General features: G+C 45.9%; 1 protein-coding gene across 2 annotated transcripts in view; it reads right to left on the bottom strand.

Annotated features, from left to right (window-relative positions):
* ECPAS (Ecm29 proteasome adaptor and scaffold) overlaps positions 1-22,126 on the bottom strand; it is a 139,680-nt gene that overhangs the window by 53,667 nt on the left and 63,887 nt on the right. For both annotated transcript variants that reach the window (XM_053296388.1, XM_053296389.1), the window contains exons 23-27: positions 13,588-13,760; positions 12,401-12,502; positions 10,580-10,703; positions 8,865-9,010; positions 8,028-8,082 (exon numbers count right to left, since the gene is read on the bottom strand). In XM_053296388.1, the coding sequence (XP_053152363.1) occupies positions 8,028-8,082; positions 8,865-9,010; positions 10,580-10,703; positions 12,401-12,502; positions 13,588-13,760 (600 nt within the window). The remainder of the gene's footprint in view (positions 1-8,027; positions 8,083-8,864; positions 9,011-10,579; positions 10,704-12,400; positions 12,503-13,587; positions 13,761-22,126) is intronic.

A 22,126-nucleotide genomic window follows, 5' to 3' on the forward strand; every position in this document is an offset into this window, starting at 1 on the left:
TGTATGAGATAACTGCTTCCCTGGGAAAATAATTCCAAAGGCAGAGTGCCATCACACAGAAGGTCCGCGTTCTTAGCCTTAAAAGAAGCAGGGACACTGTACACGTATATACCATCCCTGGGATTGTGCTCTGAAACCCCACCCATATACTGACATGCTCAGAAGCTCCACCCACAACTGTCCACAGGACAGCAGGGGGCAGAGATTTTGAGCAAGTCAGCATGGGGACAGGACTTCAGAGCACAATTTCATCTGCAAGAGTCTACTCTGATGATCTTAAGGCATGAGGTAAGAAATATGGAAGACATCCCATTTGATACAAGCAGTTTACATAAGAGTTATTGGGTTCAATGCATCTAGAAAACCTGAGATTTCCAAAGCTGGGCTGGTGAGGTCACGAGACTGCCAACCCTAAAGTATTGGGGGGGGGGGGCGCGGAGCTGGTACCAGGCAGTGTTTCCTCTAACAGGGATTCCCAGATGTTGTTCACTACAACTCCCAGCATTCCCAGCTGCAATGGCCATTAGCTGAGTACTGTGGGAGATGTAGTCAATAACATCTGGGAATCCCTGTTAGAGGGAAAAACAGGTTGCTCACCTGTATGATGATCTGGTAGTGATCCGTTGATATCCATTAGAATGGTTCTGCACCTGAGTGGAAGCCTCTTGGTGTCAAGCTCTACAGCTCCTTTTCGGCACCTGTGCCCCGCCCCACGTGACTATTTAAGGTGGGAGGAAGTGCAGGCACCTCAGTTCCTTGGAGACTGCCGAAGCAGTCGAGTAAGCAGGTAAGTTCTACTATAGTGAGGTAAGTACTACTGCAGAGGGGAGGTTCGGGAGGGTCTAATGGATATCAACGGATCACTACTAGAACATCAGTTACAGGTGAGCAACCTGTTTATCTGAGTCGTGATCCGTTGAATCCATTAGAATGGGTGTTTAGTTAGCTCCATAAGGAAGAGGGAGCAGTAGAGTTATTGCAACACCCTTTAAAGGATACCTCTCCCAAAATTCGCTTCCGCAGCAGACCGTATGTCTATAGCGTAGTGCTTTACAAATGCTTGCTCAGAAGACCATGTAGCGGCCTTGCAGGTGTCTTGAAATGATATGCCAGACAGGTGAGCAGCCGAAGCACCATAAGCTCTTGTGGAATGAGCCTTGATAGTCTTTGGTGGTTGAACTTCTTGTAGAGAGTACGCCAGATGGATGGCTTCAACAATCCAGTGTGATAGTCTCGGCCTAGACAATGCCTGTCCTTTGTTTGCTCCCTTATAGGCGACGAATAGTCTCCTTGACGAACGGAAAGATTTAGTCTTTGAAAGGTAATAGAGAAGCGCTCTGCGTACATCCAGGGAATTTTTCCAACAGATTGGACAGCAACTTAAAGAAGGTAGGTAGCACCACATCCTGATTGATGTGGAAGTCCATCACAATTTTAGGTTAAAAGGTGATATCCGACCGGAGGAGAACTTTATCCAGGTAGAAACGGGCATAAGGGACATCCATTCGAAGGGCTGTAAGTTCACTCACCCTGCGAGCAGTGGTGATAGCCACTAAACAAGCTGTTTTCAGGGATGCCAGCTTCATCATTGTGGAACACATGAGTTTGAAGGGCGGTTCAGTTAGTGCAGAGAGGACCAGCAAGATGCTCCACTGTTCAAGAGGTTTTCGGATGGGAAGACAGAGATTAGTGAGGCCTTTCAGGAAGCTCTTGCATGAGGGATGAGAGAACACTGTTTTTCCATCCCACCCTGGATGTCGAGATGAAAGTGCCGCCAGGTGGACCTTGGTTGACACATTTGAAAGCTTTTCCGATTTTAGAGAGGTCAAATAAAGCAGGATCTCACGGACGGAGGCCTCCTTAGGGCGGAAAGCATGGAGTGAGGTGTAAACAGCAAATCTTTTCCATTTGCTAGCATAGTTCCTTCTTGTAGATGGCCTATGCTGATTTAGCATGATTCATTTCAGTAGCCAATCTTCCACGCTCTTAGTTGCAGGGTGAGCACTTCCGGATGTAGAAGGCGCCCATTTTCCTGAATCAGGAGGTCTGGGCGGTTTGGAAGTCTCTGATAAGTTGAAGCTAGTTTGAGTAGATGTGGAAACCATGCTTGGCGGGGCCACCAAGGCGTGATCAGGATGCATTTCACATGGCCTGTCAGTAGACGTGCCACAACTCTGCTCACAAGAGGCAAAAGGGGGGACATGTAAGTCCACTGTTCCAACCAGTCCATCTGGAAAGCATCTCCCAAAGACTGGGGTTCGTGGCCCGCTCTCTGTTCTGGAGCAGAACAGGCATTTTGTATTTCATGCTGTAGCAAATAAGTCAATCTCTGGGTGACCCCAGAGTAGGAATATCTTGTGTAGGTATGTGTCGTTCAGTTCCCACTCGTGTTGGGCTTCCGTTGAAAATGAACAACTGAGACCATCCACCAGTATGTTGTCTGCGCCCTTGATGTGGATGGCTATTGGGGTGATGCTGTTCTTGATACACCAATGCCAGTTCTGAATGCTCAGGGCACACAGCGACCTGGAGACCGTTCCGCCCTGTCTGTTCAGGTAGGCGATGGCAGTAGTGTTGTCCAAGTGAAGTTGTGCTACCCTCCCTCTTAGCATCGGGAGGAAGGCTTTCATGGCTTGGTAAACCGCCAGTAGCTCCAGGAGGTTTATGTGGAACTGGCGTTGGGAGCGAGTCCAGATGCCTTGTGCCACTGTGGTATTGCAATGACCACCTCAACCCTGGAGTGAAGCATCTGTCGTGACCTACACTGACGGGAACTGCGCCTAAAAGGGTATTCCTCTGAGCAAGTTGAGCCGTCTTGTCCACCAAGAGAGGGATCGTAGGATTGGTAGAGGTAGATGTAGTTGTTTCGTTGGGCTGTCTCTGTTTAGTCAAAAATAATACAGGAACCACAGTTGAAGCTTTCGCATTTTCAACCTCGTGTAGCGTACAGTCGACTTGCAGGAGGCCATCAGGCCCAGAAACTGTTGTATCTGATGTGCTGTTTGTAAGGGATTGTGTTGAAACTCGTGAACCATTAGTGCTATGGTCTGGTAGCGTTCCTCTGGCAAGAACGCTTTCCCCGCATCTGCATCCAGTATTGCGCCAATGTAAGATATGGTGGATACTGGGGTCAGGTGAGACTTCTTCCAGTTGACTTGTATTCCTAGGTCTCTGAGAAGGTCCAACATGTACTGAATCTGCAAAAGTAACTCTTTTTTGTCTCTGGATATCAGCAGCCAGTTGTCGACATAGAGGAACAGTTTCAGGCCTTTTGTCCTTAAGTGAGTCACTACCACCGCCATGCACTTGGTAAATACACGCGGGGCAGTGCATCCGAACGGGAGGACTTAATATTGATATATTGACCTTCCTAATGCGAACCTCGGGTACTTTTGATGGGATGGTTGAATCCCTATATGAACGTAAGCATCCTTTAAGTCTAATGTCACAAGCCACCGTTCCCGATGTAGTAGCTGTAGGACGTCCTGTAACATCATCATCTGATACCTTTTCACTCGAACGAACTTGTTGAGATGCCTGAGGTCCATGATCGGTCGCATCCCGCCATCTGTTTTCGGGACTTGGAAATAACGGGAGTAAACCCCCTCCCGTCGACCTGCCCATTGCACTGGGGCTATTGCTTTTTTCTGCAGGAGTTCCTTCACCTCTTGTAGTAAAGCAGGTGTTGCTCTCGTAAAGCGAAGGCCCCTGAATAGCAGGCGTTTCTTGAACTCTATCACGTAGCCTGATGTGACAATCTTTAAGACCCACTCATCTGATGTTATGTGGTGTCATGCTTCCGCATGACTTGCCAATGTAGAACCAGCCGGTTGATGGTATAGGCCGGGTGGTCGACCTTCTTGATGTTTTGGGAGGGAGAACAAGGTTTATGAAGCAATAGAGATGGCTGGTGCGATGGGCTGTCCTGTATCTCAGGGTCGCTGTTTGTTACCCTCTGCCTGTTTCCCACGTTGTGTAGGGGTATATCTACCCTTCTGTTATCCAGGGCGTTTATTAAAAGGTTGGTAATTCTTACAGAAGTCCCGATATTCTCGCGGTCTGTAGGACGCACGGGGATGGTAGTAAGATCTTTGCTTATTAGGATATGAAGCTGATGCTGAAGAAGTGAATGTCTTGGCCATGAATTTTGATTTCTTCATTTTTTCCCCATTGTTGGATCTGTCTCCTCTGAGAAAAGGCCCTTGCCATCGAATTGTAGACCCCCTATCTTATCTCACATGTCCTGATGTAGGGTCGTGGACCGCAACCAAGCATGATGACGGAGGGTAATCACAGTGGTGACAGATCTAGATTCCGACTCTTCTAAGTGTTTCGCAGTGCTCAATTGTTGACACGTGAGGTCCCCCACTTTCTGTAACGTTTTCCAGAACCGAACTTTGAGCTGTTCAGGAGACAAGGTATCAATGTCCTTCTCTAGATTTTCCCAAATGCAGTAGCTGTATTTTGCCATGTAGGCCACTTTGACCGAAAGACAAGAGGTGGAGTATAACTTTCTCCCCATAACGCCTAATTTTCTGCCCTCTTTATCCGCCGGGGTGGTGTGTCGGCGACCTGACTTGGACTTGGTCGCACAGTCAATAACCAACGGGTTTGGGACAGGGTGTTTGAATAAGTAGGTATTATCCTGTTCTTGTACCCTGTAAAGACCCTCTAACCTTTTGGACATTGGTGTGCATGTGTGAGGAACCTGCCAAGCGCACTGAGCGGCATTTGAGATGATGGGCAGCAGAGGTAGCGCCACCGGCTGATTGGGACCATGCCATGAAATTGTAGACTGGGTCATCAATGGTCTTGACTTGTGAGGACAAATCTAATCCCAAGGCAGCAGCCATCTGCTTTACGTGAGATGTGGGTAGGTGTAGCCACGTCAGGCGAGGGGTCAGCTTCCACAGTTTCCGTATCAGATTCAAAATCGGAGGAGCCATGGTGGCTGTCATCCAACGTAATTTCAGAGGGAGAGTGGTGTGAAGGACCCCCGCCTGGTGACTCTATACACGGCGGGGGAGGGGGGTAGACAAAGGTGGGTCCTCTGTTTGGACCACTACTGCAGTGACCTGCTGTATGGTTTGTGTAGACCTTGTAGTCGTAGGTCGCAAAGTTTGTGTGGAAGCATTGGAAAGCACCGGTTTTGACATAAGGGAGGTTCTCGCCTGCCCCCCCTCCCAAGAGTGGATGGATTGGCAGGGCGGCGGTAGCTCGAGGAACAGCGGCTGAAGACGTGGCTCGTTGCCAAACTCGATCCTCATCGTAGTCATAGGTCATTCCTGGCGAAGACATGCCAGGTAATGCGGTCTTATTAGATAGGGATACCCTGTGACTGAACTCACAGGTGTGCCATGGCGCTGTGGTGGACAATTGTGCAGCGGTCAGTAATTGTGGGTTGGAATGCGGAGTGTCTTCCTCCGAGCGCGGAAAGCCTTGGAATGTAGACAAAGTGTTAGCTGCAGAGTCCAACATTGTCAGAAGGGACTGTGTTGCCCCCTGATCCAAAGCCGCCCCCCCCCCCCGTATCTGAAAGGTCAGCCTCTTCCACTGCAAACGTCAGGGGAGCTCAGAATTGAGGTGTAACAGCAGTAATATTGGTTGGTGTGTTCAGTGCCAAAGGCTGTGCTCCATTCCCCGATGTCAAAGGGGACTGTATCGGGGTCAGCGCTGGCTGTAAATCTCGCAGACTCGGTATTGGCAATGTAGGTATCAGGGTAGAAGGTACTCCTTCAATTGTCGACATTGAGACCGAAGAAATGTGTGGAGGTTGAGTCAATGTCGGTGCCTTCATTGATGACGAGATCGATGCTGATGAGACGTTGGAAGCACTCGATGTCGAGGACTCTCTCGGTGTCGAGCTCGGCTTCGGTGTCGATAGTACAGCTTGTTGCGCTGCCATCGATGTCGAGGGTCCAAGTTGCTGAGCTGCTGTCGATGCCAATGGGGTGGTTGATGTCGAGGGCTTTGATATCAACACAAAGACCACCCCTTGAGTGGACTTGGGCGACAGAGTCAAGCTCGATGTCAACAGCTTCCGCATTTTTGCGGCGGGTTCAGTAGCTGCAGCCATTTTCTCCCTTGATCTCTTCAAGGATTTATGGACTTTTACAGAGGGCAGCAGGGTTTTAGACTGGACGGAAGCCAGGGCCCCCGAGGCACACGCCTGAGGAGACTTTTTTGTTGCAGAAGAAGGCGCCGTCAGAACATCATCGTAGATCACGGCCCTCAAACGAAGCTATTTCTTCGTGTTTGCTTAGAAAACAACTGGCAAATTTTACATGACGAGGTTACATGAGCTTCACTCAAACAGAGCAAACATAAATTATGGGCATCCTGTGAGGGTAATTTTGCCTTGCATTTCTCACAGAGTTTGAAAGTCTTTTTTCCCTTCGGGGTATCCATAACCATAAGACAGTACTCACAAAAGACGTTGTCGTTAGGCAGTCTGAAGTAAAAGGTAGGCAATAGTTCAATCAGATCGTCAAAACAAACACTCTTTAGAGTAGACAATAAAACGCTAAGTAGTCTAGGTCTATAGCCAGAAAACAGTCCGATCAGGCATCAAAACAGAATCGTAAAGCAGAGAAAACTGTCCGAAAGCCAGTCCAAGGTCAGAAGCCAGAGAATCCAAAAGAAATAGTAGAACTTTCACCAAACGATAAGGAACCAGAGTGAAGGAGCTGCAGAAACCGAGTGAACCAATCTCCACAGTGGTTGCAAAGGAACTGAGGTGCCTGTGCTTCCTCCCGCCTTACGGTCACATGGTCACGTGGGGAGGGGCACAGGCACCGAAAAGGAGCTGTAGAACTCGATACCGAGAGATTTCCGTGCAGGCGCAGAACCATTCTAATGGATTCAACGGATCACGGCCCAGATCATTGGTGCCAGGGCAGAGCCCAGTAGTGGCCCAAAGAAGGCCTGATATAAACCTTTGCTGCCTGTCCACTGAAGAAAAACCAAAAAAGCTGGAGATTTTGGGCTATTTGGAAACCCTAGACTTACATGAAGCCTGTGACTTCAGCTTATAAGCTGTTAAAAAATTCAGAAGTAATCTCCTTTAAATGCATACACCAAAAAAAGATAAGTGATATTGTCTATTGGACCAACTACACCTGAAGTCTGGTAATTGAAGCTTTCAAGTTACAGAGGGCTCTTCACCAGGCAGAATGGAAAGCCATTAATGGTACAAAGACATGGCTAGTTACAAGCACAATTTTTTGCTTCAGAGAGTGGTCTGTTTCAAAATGGTTTTACATTCAAACAGAAAATAATTGAATCTTTTCCATTTTACATGGCTTGCCTTTTCAAACAGGTGTTTAGTGGCAGTAAACACTTTCAAAGCATATATGGCTATGTGCATCAGTACTCTTCCCTTCCCGCACTTTGCTATAGCTGGCTAGAAATTTGACCATGACATTCAGCTCATGTCTCTGTTAATTACACTGATCCAAAAGAAGGCATCATCTTAAATATCTGTTTCTTGAATTTATCATCTGGAATGAATATGTCAGTAGCTCTCTATGACTCTTTTCTCCCCCCCACCCCAACAAATTGGCACACAAAACTTTGGAGACTGAATCGGTCGTTTAAAAATCCTAATAATCCACTGAGAATCCACAATCTATTTAGGATGGCAAGGTAACTTCAATTTTCTGTTAATATTGTAGCAATGGCTTTGTTTTATTGTACAGCTGATTGACAAATATGTTTTGATTGAAATAAATACAGCACTGCGTTTGAGAATAAAAATTTAAATGATTCTTTATTGGATCAATATTTGGAACAAAACCAAATCCAAACCAGGAGAAATTTGAATCTGAACTAAGCCTATGCAATGTAAACACCTAATTTGATATAAGTGAGTCCAATATTAAACTTTACACATTTAAGAATAGATTCAAATAGAAATTCAAACAATAAAATCACTTGCAATGGCCAGTTTCAGCTTTCATTCTAATCTAAGCAATAGCATATTTTAAATCAAGTAGCAAAAATGCATATGTTGTATTCTACTTGCTTACCATCGCTGTCGGACAGAATAGATACAAATGCACCTTGAATGTCCTTGAGATGAGACTGTAGGGAAGGGGAGGGGAGAAGAAGAGGACTTTTAACATATTCTTAGACTTGTTCTCTTGAAATAGATAAAGAAAAGTAATTTTATATTCATACAACCAAAATCTACCTTTTCTTTGTATACCTTTCACCGTTTGGAAGTTTTTTCACACAAAAAACCCCAAACAAACCTAAAATCTAAGCCTGAGCCCAAGAATCCATATCCAGCTTGAAAGGCAGGGACATCCACATACATACTATGCCATATTTGCCAGATACCTTCCAAGCAAAGCAAAAGGGGCAGGGAAAGGGCACACAGAAAATCAAGACTTATTCCCTATGATACTGCATCTGACCAGAAAGAAAATACTGCCTCAAAGTCAGTTTGCTTGCTTCAGAAGGAAGAGGGATAGTTCACACAATATGGCCCAGCAGCGTACATGAATTGGAAAGGGCACACCAAGAGTGTGCCCATCAAGACGTCCTCCACAGACATCCCAGTGCTCTCCTGGTGCGTTCCTTAACCACATCCATTTTGTAAATCTAAATTCTTTACTGTTTCAGTGGCATTAGCCATGAACTGAGATAGGGTAAGAGACTCCAACAAGCAGCTTTACACATTCACATGAGCTTTTAGTAAAATTGCATGCCCATAAAGGCCAAAGGTCTCTGTAGTTTCTTGTTTATCTAGCTGGATGCTGCACTTCAGGAAGAAGTGGAAAGCGGGGGGCGGGAGGGGAAAGCAGCTAAAGAAACACAAACATTAACCAACAGAATGAAAGAGAGTTGATTTTTCTCCCTACCTTAATTTCTTTGTGGGTGCTCAGCTTCTTCACCAATGATAAAAGCCAGATGCAAGATGCTTGCCTTATGTGAGGATTGGGGCTGACAATATGTTTATTCAAAATGACATCCAAGACCCAGGGAACCACATCATTGACTTTCACATCTATCAGAATTTTTAAAAGAGTATTACAAACTGAAGAATCGGGGTGTGTGTGTGTGTATGTGTGTGTGTGAAATTTCAAATTTTTCAACAACACAATTCCATGTTTCCTGTACCAGATCGTTCAGCACAGATGTATCTGTTGGGCCAGTTCAGATGTCACACAGAGCTAAAATTAAATCGGCACACTGTCTCAGCATTGGAAGTGTATGGGCCCCACTCCCCCGCCTATGTGTGCGCCAGAAGAACTGTGCTTTTGATTGCAGTTAAAAACAAGTCAGGTTGGTCATGATGCTTGAACCAGCCAATACTGTCTTATTTTAACCAAGGTGCTTGAAACAATCATGGTGTAAGCCCAGCTTCAACCCTCAGGCTCAGCTTGTGGTTTATCTCAAGCACTTGGGGTAGAATAAGCCAAGATCAGTCGGTTTGGATGGCATGCTCAGTCTTGGCTTGTTTCTAAGCAGAATCCGAAGCAGAACGCTTCTCACTCATGCATGAGCAAGGGAGAGGGGAGTGCCCAGAGCCAAGACAAAATCTTGGCTCGGTGTGACATCTGAACTGGCCCAGCATAAACATTAGTCGCACAAAGAAATTGAGGACATAATATTACACACACAAGACAGATGCATCCATTTTTTTCGTTTTCCAGTCCAAAGTTCTTTTTTTCTGGAGGCCTATTCCACACATCTGCCTGCTTGTCCCTGTGCTGAGAGAACAGGGGCTCTTTGCAGCACTTACTGGGTATCTGGAATCACTAGGCTACATCCCAGAGACTGGAAAAGAACATGAAGGGGTCAAAGGCATGCTGTGACCTGTTCACCTGGCCCCTTGGGATACTCCTCGGAATGTAGATCCCTTCCCTACAACACCAGCCATCAAGAATCCAGGCATTCTTGAGCGGTCTTGGGCTCAGACAGCTGAATACACGCTGTGAGAGTGACACACTTTTTATCACTGTAACTGAGCCTGGCACATTGTATGGCATATGACATATCGGTGGCATGGGTTTCAAGTATGCATAAGCCCAGGATGGTATGTCTACCTTGCTCCTTGGGTCTGTGCACATGGACACCTCAGCACCCAGCCCTCCATACACAGGAGTAAATGGACTAGAGTGTGCCTAAGTTTGGAGTGTGTGTTTGCACTTTGGATGAAATTTGAAAGAGGATTTTCATGAAGCAAAGCACACGTATTTATTCACAAATTTAAATTCTGAACCTTGCTGAAGAAGGCTCAGAAAAGTGAGTTTCCAAAAGAAGCCCCAAATAGTATGGAGACAACATAACTATGGAAATCTGGGCATGTCTCCTGCAGATGCATTCCTCCTGTCAATCATAAGCTAAAGTCTCCATCTCATCACAGTACAAGGCAAAAGGCTAGACACAGGCTTCATTCTAGGCAGGGGTGTGGTGAGTGGGAAAGGGGGAAAAGAAGTGAACACAGATTATCAGTTTCTGTTGATACTTGTTTCTCACTGGACTCAGGAAAAAGCGCAATACACTTTATATGTAACTGGGACACATTTCGAATGTTGGGAACGTTCTAGATGTTCTCAGCACCCAAACCTACCTGCAGGAGGGGTATATTCTTCTTCAGCTACCATCCATGCATCACGGGCAGCTACTGAACTGGTCCCTATTGCAGCACTAGTAATAGCTTCACCAACAGTGAACTGGAGTTCAATTTGCTTGGCCTGAGAGAGAGGGAGAGCAGGAAAAGCACTAAATCGCAGCTTGCTCACTCACCAGCCTATCAATTTTCCCTGAACAAGATCTGAATACCAAGGATGACTGAAGGAAGAAACTATAGTGCTCTTCATTAAAAGGGTGGAAGTGATCCGTTCATTCCTATCTTCAGATCAGAAGCTCTTAGATGCAGACTCCCCACCTTTATCCCAACACAACTTTCCATTTCTCATTTCTTCTTTAGGGGGGAAAATGTATCCGGCAACTGCAGGGATTTCCACTTACCATGCTCCACCAAGCAAGGCACACACTTAAAACTAAGGCAAAGGCAAACTGGCTGGCAACACTCACTACTGGCTCCAGTCAAAATGGGGAAAATTAATCAAATTGACCCAAAAAACAGGGGCAAAAAGGCAGGATGTGATCCCAGCATCAGTCAGCCAACCTAAGTGAAAAGGCACATGGCTGTGACTGGTGTGGAAGAGGACAGGCCTGCTCTGCCTTCCATTTTCTGGTCCAATCAAGACACGACACCAGGGTTGGGAGGGACTCAGAAAGGAGATCCTTTCACAGAGAGACTCGGCCTCATTTCAAGACACTGGCTTACATACTGCGCAAGGGGACACTGGTGGCTTGGGCACCGCCCACACCCATGCACACATAAACCACTGCAAGGATGCTGTGCTTCAAGGCAGCAGCACTTGGCAGTAAGGGCTCCATACATGGGACTGCATGATGCAACACCCATCAGAAATTACCCGTGGCATGCAACTCCATGCACAGAGCCCCTACTGCCAAGTGCTGCTGCCTTGCAGGTGGTGCTCAAGCTGCCTGCATCCCCTTCCACAGTATGGAAATTAATGGGCCTGGAGACAGAACAGCCTCCCTTAGTCCACCAAGCAAAGCATCATCTAAACAGAGCTACTGACTGTGTCAAATGTGCACAGGGCAATGGAACCACTGTGGCTTTATCCTTTTCACTGAACTGGCGAAGTAGTAATGGAGATACTCTCTTAAACATGTTTAGGACATCAGGAGTGGGCCATGGGATTATGCGTTTCTATACCCTCCTTTCTCTAATGTTATTCTCCCTGCTCTGCTTTACCAAGATTGCACATTAAATCAGCGCCATTAGCCACGATTAAGGTTCACTGGTTTTCCTGATTAACCAGGATGCTTAAACAGCTTAAAACTCTAGTTAACTGCAACCAGGTTTGTCAGGTTGGGACTGATGTAAAGCAAGGTAGGAGGAAAACCTGGGTAGAAGTGATTGTATGGAAGCAAGATAGGAGGAAAACCTGGGTAGCTTTTCCTCCTACCTTGCATCCACGCAACCAAAAATTGGGAGCACACACAGCCAAGTCCAGGTAAAACACAGTTTTTGATTGTGTGAATGACCTCTAAGGATCAACCACATTCTCATTCAACCCAGTTTGAGAAATAGGCAAATGCAGGCATATGTTACATAAAAAACCAGAACTTAAAGCCCAAATTGAGGGTGATGTTCTACTAAAAAAAACCCTGTGTACTGTATATACAAAGGCAGGGGATATTGTATCCACTTATTTGAAATTTGAACAAAGTTGTGGAGATTGTAAAGGGGCTAGCTTTTGTGCCTCTATAATTGTGGCACAAAAGACTGAAAAGGCCAGTTTTAAGTGAAATGTCCTTTGTATTTCAGGTGCGGCATGAACTAGAATATTACCTCCACAGAATCCATTAGTCCTTGCAAGAGAAGCTTCTGGTGTGGAAAGTTGCCATCCCCCACTGGAAAGTAACCTAGTGTCTGTATAGCTCGTTCTTTCATCTGAAAGAAATCAGACGGGATTGTTCTCCCACCTAAACATGGCATACAGTTAACACACAATCTCCTAATCTCAGAACCACATAACATGTCCCTTACCAGCTGCAAATTCTTCATAAGGCCCAAAGTTGACATAACATCTCTGATCACACCATCTCTTCATATGTTCGCTCTTACCCTCTTGTCACATATTCTCCCCTCCCTTCTCTTGTTCATGGATAGCCATGACGCAGTTACATCTGCAGCATTATTAACCCCAACTATGGTAAGCTTAAACTAGTTGGCAATATACTGCGAATGTTTGGGGATCATTGTACTGTATGTAATATGCCAGACGTGGCTTTATCCCTTAAGTAACTGAGTTTTCCTCCTCTTTTTTCTTTTATGATATTTTCTGCTTTGGAAGGTTGACCAACAACCAGAGCAAGGAACGGCATGCAGAATGTGCACTGTTGTGCAAGCACAAGATTGCTTACTTTCACCAAAAACAGTGATTGTACAACAGCACTCCTTGCTAACTGAGCAAAGAGGCACCTTTTAAAAGTGGTGAGTTTCTTTATTGAGCAGGGGAGGAGCAACTGACCCTATCCAGCCCCAGCACATCATCCCTCCAGTGGCTGTTGCTGGTGCTTATTTTGTGTTTCATTTTAGACTGTGAGCCCTTTGGGGACAGGGATCCATCTTTATTTATTTTTATTTCACTATATGTAAACCCCTTTGGGAACTTTTGCAGAAAAGCGATATATAAATATTTGTTGTAGTAGTAGTAGCAGCAGCACTAATTGTGCATTAACACAATTGTGTACTTGTGCAAAAGTTTCCATGGGAATAAATGAGGCAGGCTGTAGTTGTGCAACTATTGTTCAACTGCAAGCATGCTTGTGAAAGCACAACACTATTATGAGGTGCAACGTCCAGACTTGGCACTCCTAGCTAGCCCAACACTTTTGCACCAGCGTAAAGTCCTTCTACAAGCAGTTAGTTGCTCCAAATGTCAGCCACTGTTTTTATCTGCCCCACTTGGGTAAACCTGAAAAACAGGTTTATATAAAGACATAAAGAATGGTAACAAAATTGCAAAACCTTACCTTATTAGTTTCCTTGCTAGAAGGAATCCTGGCTAGTAAACTTTCAACAAGATGGAGCTTGGTAAATCCCATACCTTCGTTGGGGATTGGCAGAGGGGCATTACGGCCAATTTCCCCTAGTGCTGTACAAGCGGCTACTGCCAAAAGTGGTGAGGTACTATCTAAAAAGGTACCTATGGAGAAAAACCAAACATGAGGACTTTGTATTCCTGCTTTATTATTTTATTTTATTTTATTTTATTTTATTTTATTTTAATACAGCCCAAAATTTGCATCTCTGGGCAGTTTACAATTGAAATCATGTAAAACATTAAAACAATTTAAAAAACAATTAAAATCATTTAAACATTAAAATCATTAACATTACAATCATTTAAAACCAACATTAATAATTAAAACCATAAATTTAATTAAAAGCCTGGGTGAATAAATGTGTCTTCAGTGCCTTTTTAAAAGTTGCCAGAGATGGTGAGGCTCTTATTTCAACAGGGAGTGCATTCCAAAGTCCAGGGGCAGCAATGGAGGAGGCCGTTTCCAAGTAGCAGCCAATTTCCAAGTAGCAGCCAAACAAGTTAGCGGCAACCACAGCCGAACCTCTCCAGATTATCTTAACAGGTGGTGGGGCTCATGTTGAATAAGACGTTCTCTTAAATACCCAGGACCTAAGCTGTTTATGGATTTATAGGTAAAAAGCCATGTTTTGAAAGTTTAAGACCAAAAATCGATAAGATTTCTGTTCTTCTGGAAGAAGTACTGGCATATGGATCCACTATTCTTTTTTGTTATTTTATTTCCTTGTTTCTTATTTTCCAGGAGTGTATGAGAAATTTTAATTTGATTAACATTTGGTAGGGTCACCAAGAAACAGGCAATATAGCGGCCAATTATTTTGGTCATCACCATCATGGATATAATGTACATCATGTTTTCATGTCCAGTTAGACTATAAAATAGGTTGCTCACCTGTAACTGATGATCTGGTAGTGATCCGTTGACATCCATTAGAATGGGTTCCACGCCTGTGCAGAAGCCTCTGGGTTTGGAGTACCACAGCTCCTCTCGGCGATTGCACCCTGCCCCATGTGACTATTTAAGACAGGAAGAAGCACCAGCACTTCAGTTCCTTGGAGACCGCCAGAGCAGTCGAACATCTTTGGAGCATTAGGTGAGTCTTACTACGTAGACATGAGCACTACTGCGGAGGGTCGGGTTGGGAGGGTCTAATGGATGTCAACGGATCACTACCAAATAATCAGTTACAGTTGAGCAACCTGTTTATCTGGAGCGTGACCCGTTGAATCCATTAGAATAGGTGTTTAGTTAGCTCCTTTAGGAGGGAGCAGTAATGTTACTGTAACACCCTTTTGAGAACACCTCTATTCGCCTCTGCTGTAGAAAGCAAGTCAATGGCATAATGTTTCATGAAGGACTGTTCAGAGGACCAGGTGGCAGCCCTATAAATGTCCCAAAAATATATGCCGGACAGATGAGTGGCAGAGGCGCCATAAGCTCTAGTTGAATGTGCCTTGTTAGACTTAGGCGACTGTACCTTTTGCAGGTTATATGTCATTAAGATTAACTCTACGAGCCAATGGGACAGCCTCTGTCTTGACAAGGCTTGTCCCATAGTCTTTCCTTTGTAAGATATGATTTTTTTTTAACTTTCTAATTGCTTTTGTTTTTGATAGGTAGAACAAAAGGGCCCTCTGGACATCCAAGGAATGCAGGGCCTTTTCCAGGGGCGTGTTAAGAGAGTTGAAGAAGGTGGGTAGCACGATGTCCTGGTTTATGTGAAAATCTGTCACCACTTTTGGAAGGAAAGTAGTGTCAGGATGTAGCAGCACCTTATCTGGGTAGAAGCAAGTATAACGCACATCCATCCTCAGGGCTCAGGGCTGTTCACTCACAGTGCGGGCAGTGGTAATAGCCACCAAGAAGGCCGTTTTCAGGGAAGTCAGCTTTAGACTAGCAGTCTTCATGGGTTCAAAAGGCTCCTCTGTTAGCGCTGAGAAATACCCCACTGTTCCAGTGGCTGTCATACTGGAGGATGCAGGCTGATGAGACCCTTCAGAAAGCTTTTGCAGCTGGGGTGGGAGAATACTGTCTTCCTATCCCATCCTGGGTGTCTCACGAAGATCACTGCTAAGTGGACATTTATGGAGCCATTTGAAAGCTGTGAGGTCGTCAATGTGGTAAGATATAGGAGGATCTGCCAGACAGTAGCTTTAAGAGGTCAGAAGCCCTTCTCGACAACGTAGCAACTGAATCTTTTCCATTTGCTTGCATAGTTCTTTCTAGTTGAAGGCTTTCTCTGATTCAGCAATATTTTATTCAGAAGCCGATCCTCTGTGCTGTTAACTGTAGAGTGGGCACCTCTGGGTTCAGTACTTGTCTGTTTCCCTGAGTCAGAAAGTCCTGGCGCTGTGGAAGCCTTTTGTACGTGTGTCCTGATAGTCTGAGTACAGGTAGATGCAGAAACCATGGTTGTCGAGGCCACCATGGAATGATTAGGATACATTTTACTTGGAATAAATACTTGTGATTTGAAAGTAGCAGGAGTAAAACCCTTCCCGCCTCTGAGCCCATCAAACCTGGACTATTGCTTTTTTGTGTAGAAATTCTTGGACTTCTTGCTGAAGGGCAGGAGTCATGCTGGTGAAATGTAGGCCTCTGAAAGGTGGGCAAGCCTTGAACTGAGCCTGATGTGATAATTTTCAACACCCATCGGTCTGATGTTATGTTGTGCCATGCCTGGGCATGGCTTGCCAATCTGATGGTGTTGTTGGCTAATGGGGCCTGATAGATGATGATGTTGTTGGCCACCACATGTTGCCCCTCGGTGTTCTGGAAGGGTGATAAAAGCAGGTTGTTCGATGTTAGAGAGTTTGATGGGTTGTTGACGTCCTCAAAGACACTGTTTTATGCCTCTCCCTTTTTGTTATGTTGGCCTTGATTGTTTTTATTCTTCTGCGGGTAATGCCACTTAGTAAAGGGTTGGTACGTTCTCCTATAATCTCTGTGGCCTTGTGGCCTATAATTTGACTGCGGGTGGTTGTACGGCTTTGATTTTGATGCATAGGCAGTCGATGTAGAGGAGGAGGTGAAAGTTTTTGCCATAAATTTGGATTTCTTTGGTTTCTCCATAGTGGCATCCGTCTGTTCAGAGAACAGGCCTTTTCCATCAAATGGCAATCCCTCTTATCTTCTCTTTCATGCCTACCTGTAAGGCTGTAGGTCGCAACCAGGCATGGCGTCTTAGGCTGATAGATGCACTCATGGCCCTGGATTCTGATTCTGCTAGGTGTTTCACGATACTAAGCTGTTGACACATTAAGTCACCTGCTTTTTGCAGTGTCCTTTTATAGTGGGCTTTAACTTCTTCTGGAGAAAGTGTGTCCAAGCTCTTGTTATAAACTTTCCCACAGGCAGTAATTGTATTTGGCCATGCATGCTGAATAATTGGCTATTTTGACAGAAAGGCATGCAGTTGAATATACCTTCCTTCCTTTCTAATATATCTAATTTTCTTCCTTCTTTATCTGCAGGGCTCATATGACATCTACTGGACCTTGAGGAAGTTGCACAGTCTATAACCAGAGAGTTGGGAACAGGATGTTTGATTAGGTAAGTATTGTCCTGCTCCTGTACCCTATACAAACCCTCTAACCTTTTGGAGGTCAGAGTGGAGCTTTGTGGGACCTCCCAAGTGCATTGTGCAGCCTTTGAAATAATTGACAAGAGTGGCAAGGCCACCTGCTGAGCCATTAAAGATCTGGCCATGAAGTTGTAAACTGGGTCGTCGATCATGGCGAGCTACGACTTCAGGTCCAGACCCAACACTGCAGCCATTTCTTTAGGCCAGGCCTGCACAACATGCGGCCCGGGGGCCGGATGCGGCCCGCGAGGCCTTTTTTCCTGGCCCCCGGGGCTATTTCCTCTTCCTCCCCCTGCTGCTTAAAAAAACACCTCCTCAAAAAAATTCCAGCCACTGCACGGCCGAGGAGATGGCTGCGGGGGTGAGGGTGTTCTTCCTTACCCTCCCCCACGGCAGCAGTGACGCACAGCAGCAGAAACCAGAGCGACACTCGGGTCTGCCATTTGGCCCAGTGTTGCTTCCCAACTGTGAGGCGCGCCTGTGCAGTTAAGTCTCTTAAGTCTCTCTCTTTCTCTCCCCCACCAATACTGCGCCATTCTCTCTCTCTCTTTCCCACCAAGATTACTCCATTGTCTCTCTCTCTCCCTCCCACCAAGACTGCTCCATTCTCTCTCTCTCCCTCTCTCACCCACCATGACTGCTCCATTCTCTCTCTCTCTCACCCACAAAGACTGCTACATTCTCTCTCTCTCCCTCTCTCACCCACCATGACTGCTCCATTCTCTCTCTCTCTCTCTCCCACCAAGACTGCTCCATGCTCACTCTCTCACACACCCACCAAGACTGCTCCATTCTCTCTCTCTCTTGCTCTCTCAGGCCAAGCCTCCTGCTGCATCCTTTCCATCTTTCTTTCCCCTTCTCCATTCTTTTCCAAAATTATGAGAAGAGGTTCTCATTTTTTTTCCCTTAAAAGTGTTCCATGTTTTGTGTGATGATTTGGCAGAGGTGGAAAGGAAGAACAATGCATTTTATTATGTATTTTGTACAGATTGTATAATATTTATATTATTAGAATGAATTTTAATTCAACTTATGTCATATTAATTTAAATCAATCTTGGCCTGCCAGAACATCAAAAGTTAAATATTGATTAAATTCATTTTAAATTCATTTCACTTTAATTCAGTTGATTGGTTGATTGATTGATATTAAGTGTTACTCTAATAATCAGCACCCTAGGAATTGACCTCGGCCCCCATGAACCAAGTCACGGTTGGTTTCGGCCCGCCAGGTCATTTGAGTTGTGCAGGCCTGCTTTAGGCTAAGAGTGGTATGCCTAATTCTTCCATGGGGGACACATGAGAAGGAGTGGCTACATCTGCTAAAGGATCCGGGTCAGTAGTTTCAGTGTCGGATTCAAAGTCTGAAGATCCATGGTGAGTTCCCTCCGATGGTACCGGGGAGACTGAGGAGGAGAAACTCTATCCAGAGAAGGCAATCGCCCAGATAAAGAGGACTCATCTGTTTTGGACTGCTAGTGACATCACTTGCTTCTCTTTAGTTTGTGTGTGTTTAGAACACAGAAGGTGCTGCGTTTGTGTTGATGCTGCTACTGTCTTCACTATCTAGGCTAGCACTATATGGGGTGCATCCCCTCCCTCCAAAGTACAGATTAGTAAGGTGTAGGGGCTAGCCTAAGGAATGTCGACATCTAATCCCCTTGATCACCAAGTTCTGTCTTCCACATAGTTATAGGCCAAACCCGGGGAGGTTTGGCCCGGCAGTGCAGCTCGTCTTGGTGGTAATATGGTATGAGTAAATCCGCAAATGTGCCACGGGGATGCAGTAGATAGCTGTGCCGCAGTTAAGGCCTGTGGTGTTTGACGAACAGAATGCCCAGACACCAGACCCGTGGGTAAAGACGAAGCCTCCCCATCTTCTGAATGGGAGAAACCTTTAAATGTAGATGGAGTCATTGTACTAGTCCAGCATAGTCAAAAGCAACTGAGCAGTGCCAGGGTCTAAAGCTGCTCCCTCAATTCCTGCAGGGTCATCTTCCTCGATCTCGAAAGTCAGTGGAGCTCAGAACCAAGGCGTCAATGAAGTCAGAATGACTGGAGTATTTAGGCTTGAAGCCGGCTCCTTAGCTCTCGGTATCAAGGGCGATCTTATTGGAGTCACTGCCGATGATAAAGACCGTGTCCTCCAGGTCGATCCCTTCGGTATAGACAGGCTCTCTGGTCTCAGCATTGATGGCTTCGATATCGATGGGCTCCCTGGTCTCAGCATTGATGGCTTCAATACTGACGGGCTCTGTGGTCTCAGCGAAGGCCTCAATGTTGTGGACGTCCCCCTCGACATCAATGCTCGTGCCAACGGTGAGGATCCTCCCGCTGAAGTTGGGGGAAGAGTGCGCTCGGCTGCCCTTGATGTCGATGGGCGTTCCTTCGATGTGGTAGTCGGTAGTGGAATATCATGTGTTGCCGGTACCTCGCTTGGCATCAACATCATTGGCGTAAACTTCGACACAGTCAGTGTCGGTGGTCTGGACACCGACACAAACACAACATCCTGAATTGACATCAGTGAAGGAGTCAATATCAACGATGACATCTTATGTTTCTTCTTGGCATGCCCCAAGGCCTCTGCCATTTTGTTTCCCCGCCTTTTTGAGGCCTTTGGAGTTTTGAAAGTCAGCGATGAGCGTTTAGACTGGGACAAAGCCTCAGCCCTCGAGCCACCCTGCCTAGGAGAAGGAGTCATCCCCTCCTTTGACAGACCGGGGGAATTCAGCACTTCATCACAGATTGCAGCTCTTAGCCAGAGTTCATGATTGCACCAGGTTTGCTTTGAAAAAGACTGGCAAATTTAACACAACGAAGTGTTATGGGTCTCGCCCAAACACATAAGGCATAAATCGTGGTCATCTTGGGAGGGCAACTTTACCTAGCATTTCAAACATTGTTTACACTTTTCTCTCTCTATTCGCTTAGTGTTATCCATGTCCTTTCTGAATTTGTAACCAACTACCCATCCAATTTTTCAACCAAAATAGTCTACTACTCAGAAACGCAGTCCAGTAATCCAGTCCAAGGTCAGTTTGTCCAAAAGTATCCGTCCAATCTTTCGCCACAAATAGTCCGTCAAAACTCAAATCTTAGTCAAAAAGCCATTCCAAAGGTCAGATATATCGAGAATAAGCAATCTCTCTCTGTAAAACTCACTACTAGCACAAGGAACCAAAATGAAGAGCTGTAGAAACCGAGGAACTGATTTTTATGGTGGTCACAAAGGACCACAAAGGTGGTCACAAAGGAGCTTCCTCCTGCTTTAAATAGCCACGTGGTCATGTGGGGCGGGGCGCAAGCACCAAGAGGAGCTGTGGTATTCCACACTGAGAGGCTTCTGCGCAGGTGCAGAAACCATTCTAATGGATTCAACGGATCATGCTCTAGATCTAACAGATATCTCATACAGTGAGGGAAATAAGTATTTGATCCCCTGCTGATTTTGTCCGTTTGTCCTCTGACACAGAAATGACCAGGCTGTAATTGGAATGGTAGGTTTATTGTAGCTGTGAGAGACAGAATAACAACAAACAAACCCTCAAAAGCCCAGTACCCAAAAGTAAGCGATGGATTTGCATTGTAGTGAGGGAAATAAGTATTCAATCCCTTCACAAAAGATGTCTTAGTACTTGGTGGCAAAACCCTTGTTGGCAATCACAGAGGTCAGACGTTTCTTGTAGTTGGCCACCAGGTTTGCACACAACCCAGGAGGGATGTTGTCCCACTCCTCTTTGCAGATCCTCTCCAAGTCAGAAAGGTTTCGAGGCTGATGTTTGGCAACCCGAACCTTCAGCTCCCTCCACAGATTTTCTATGGGATTAGGTCTGCAGACTGGCTGGGCCACTCCAGGACCTTCATGTGCTTCTTCTTGAGCCACTCCTTTGTTGCCTTGACTGTGTGTTTTGGGTCATTGTCATGCTGGAATACCCATCCACGACCCATTCTCAATGCCCTGGCTGAGGGAAGGAGGTGCTCACCCAAGATCTGACGGTACATGGTCCCGTCCATCGTCCCTTCGATGCGGTGAAGGTGTCCTGTCCCCTTAGCAGAAAAACACCCCCAAAGCATAATGTGTCCACCTCCATGTTTGACAGTGGGGATGGTGTTCTTGGGCTCATAGGCAGCATTCCTCCTCCTCCACACACGGCGAGTTGAGCTGATGCCAAAGAGCTCGATTTTGGTCTCATCTGACCACAACACTTTCGCCCAGTTCTCCTCTGGATCATTCAGATGTGCATTGGCAAACTGCAGACGGGCCTGTACATGTGCTGCCTTGAGCAGGGGGACCTTGCGGGCACTGCAAGATTTCAGTCCTTCACGGCGTAGTGTGTTACCAATTGTTTTCTTGGTGACTATGGTTCCAGCTGCCCTGAGATCATTGACAAGTTCCCCCCGTGTAGTTCTGGGCTGCTTTGTCACCGTTCTCATGATCATTGCAACTCCACGAGGTGAGATCTTGCATGGAGCCCCAGACCGAGGGAGATTGACAGTTATTTTGTGTTTCTTCCATTTGTGAGTTATCGTGCCAACTGTAGTCACCTTCTCACCAAGCTCCTTGGCGATAGTCTTGTAGCCCAGTCCAGCCTTGTGCAGGTCTACAACCTTGTCCCTGACATCCTTCGACAGCTCTTTGGTCTTGGGCATGGTGGTGAGTTTGGAAGCTGAGTGATTGCTTGCTTCTATGGACAGGTGTCTTTTATACAGGTACTGTAACAAGCTGGGATTAGGAGCACTCCCTTACAGAGGGTGTTCCTCATCTCAGCTCGTTACCTGCATATAGTGAAAAGACACCTGGGAGCCTGAAATCTTGCTGGTTGATAGGGGATCGAATACTTATTTCCCTCACTACAATGCAAATCCATCGCTGGCTTTTGGG

The sequence above is a fragment of the Hemicordylus capensis genome, chromosome 2 (assembly GCF_027244095.1).
Source record: "Hemicordylus capensis ecotype Gifberg chromosome 2, rHemCap1.1.pri, whole genome shotgun sequence".
Taxonomy (NCBI): domain Eukaryota; kingdom Metazoa; phylum Chordata; class Lepidosauria; order Squamata; family Cordylidae; genus Hemicordylus; species Hemicordylus capensis.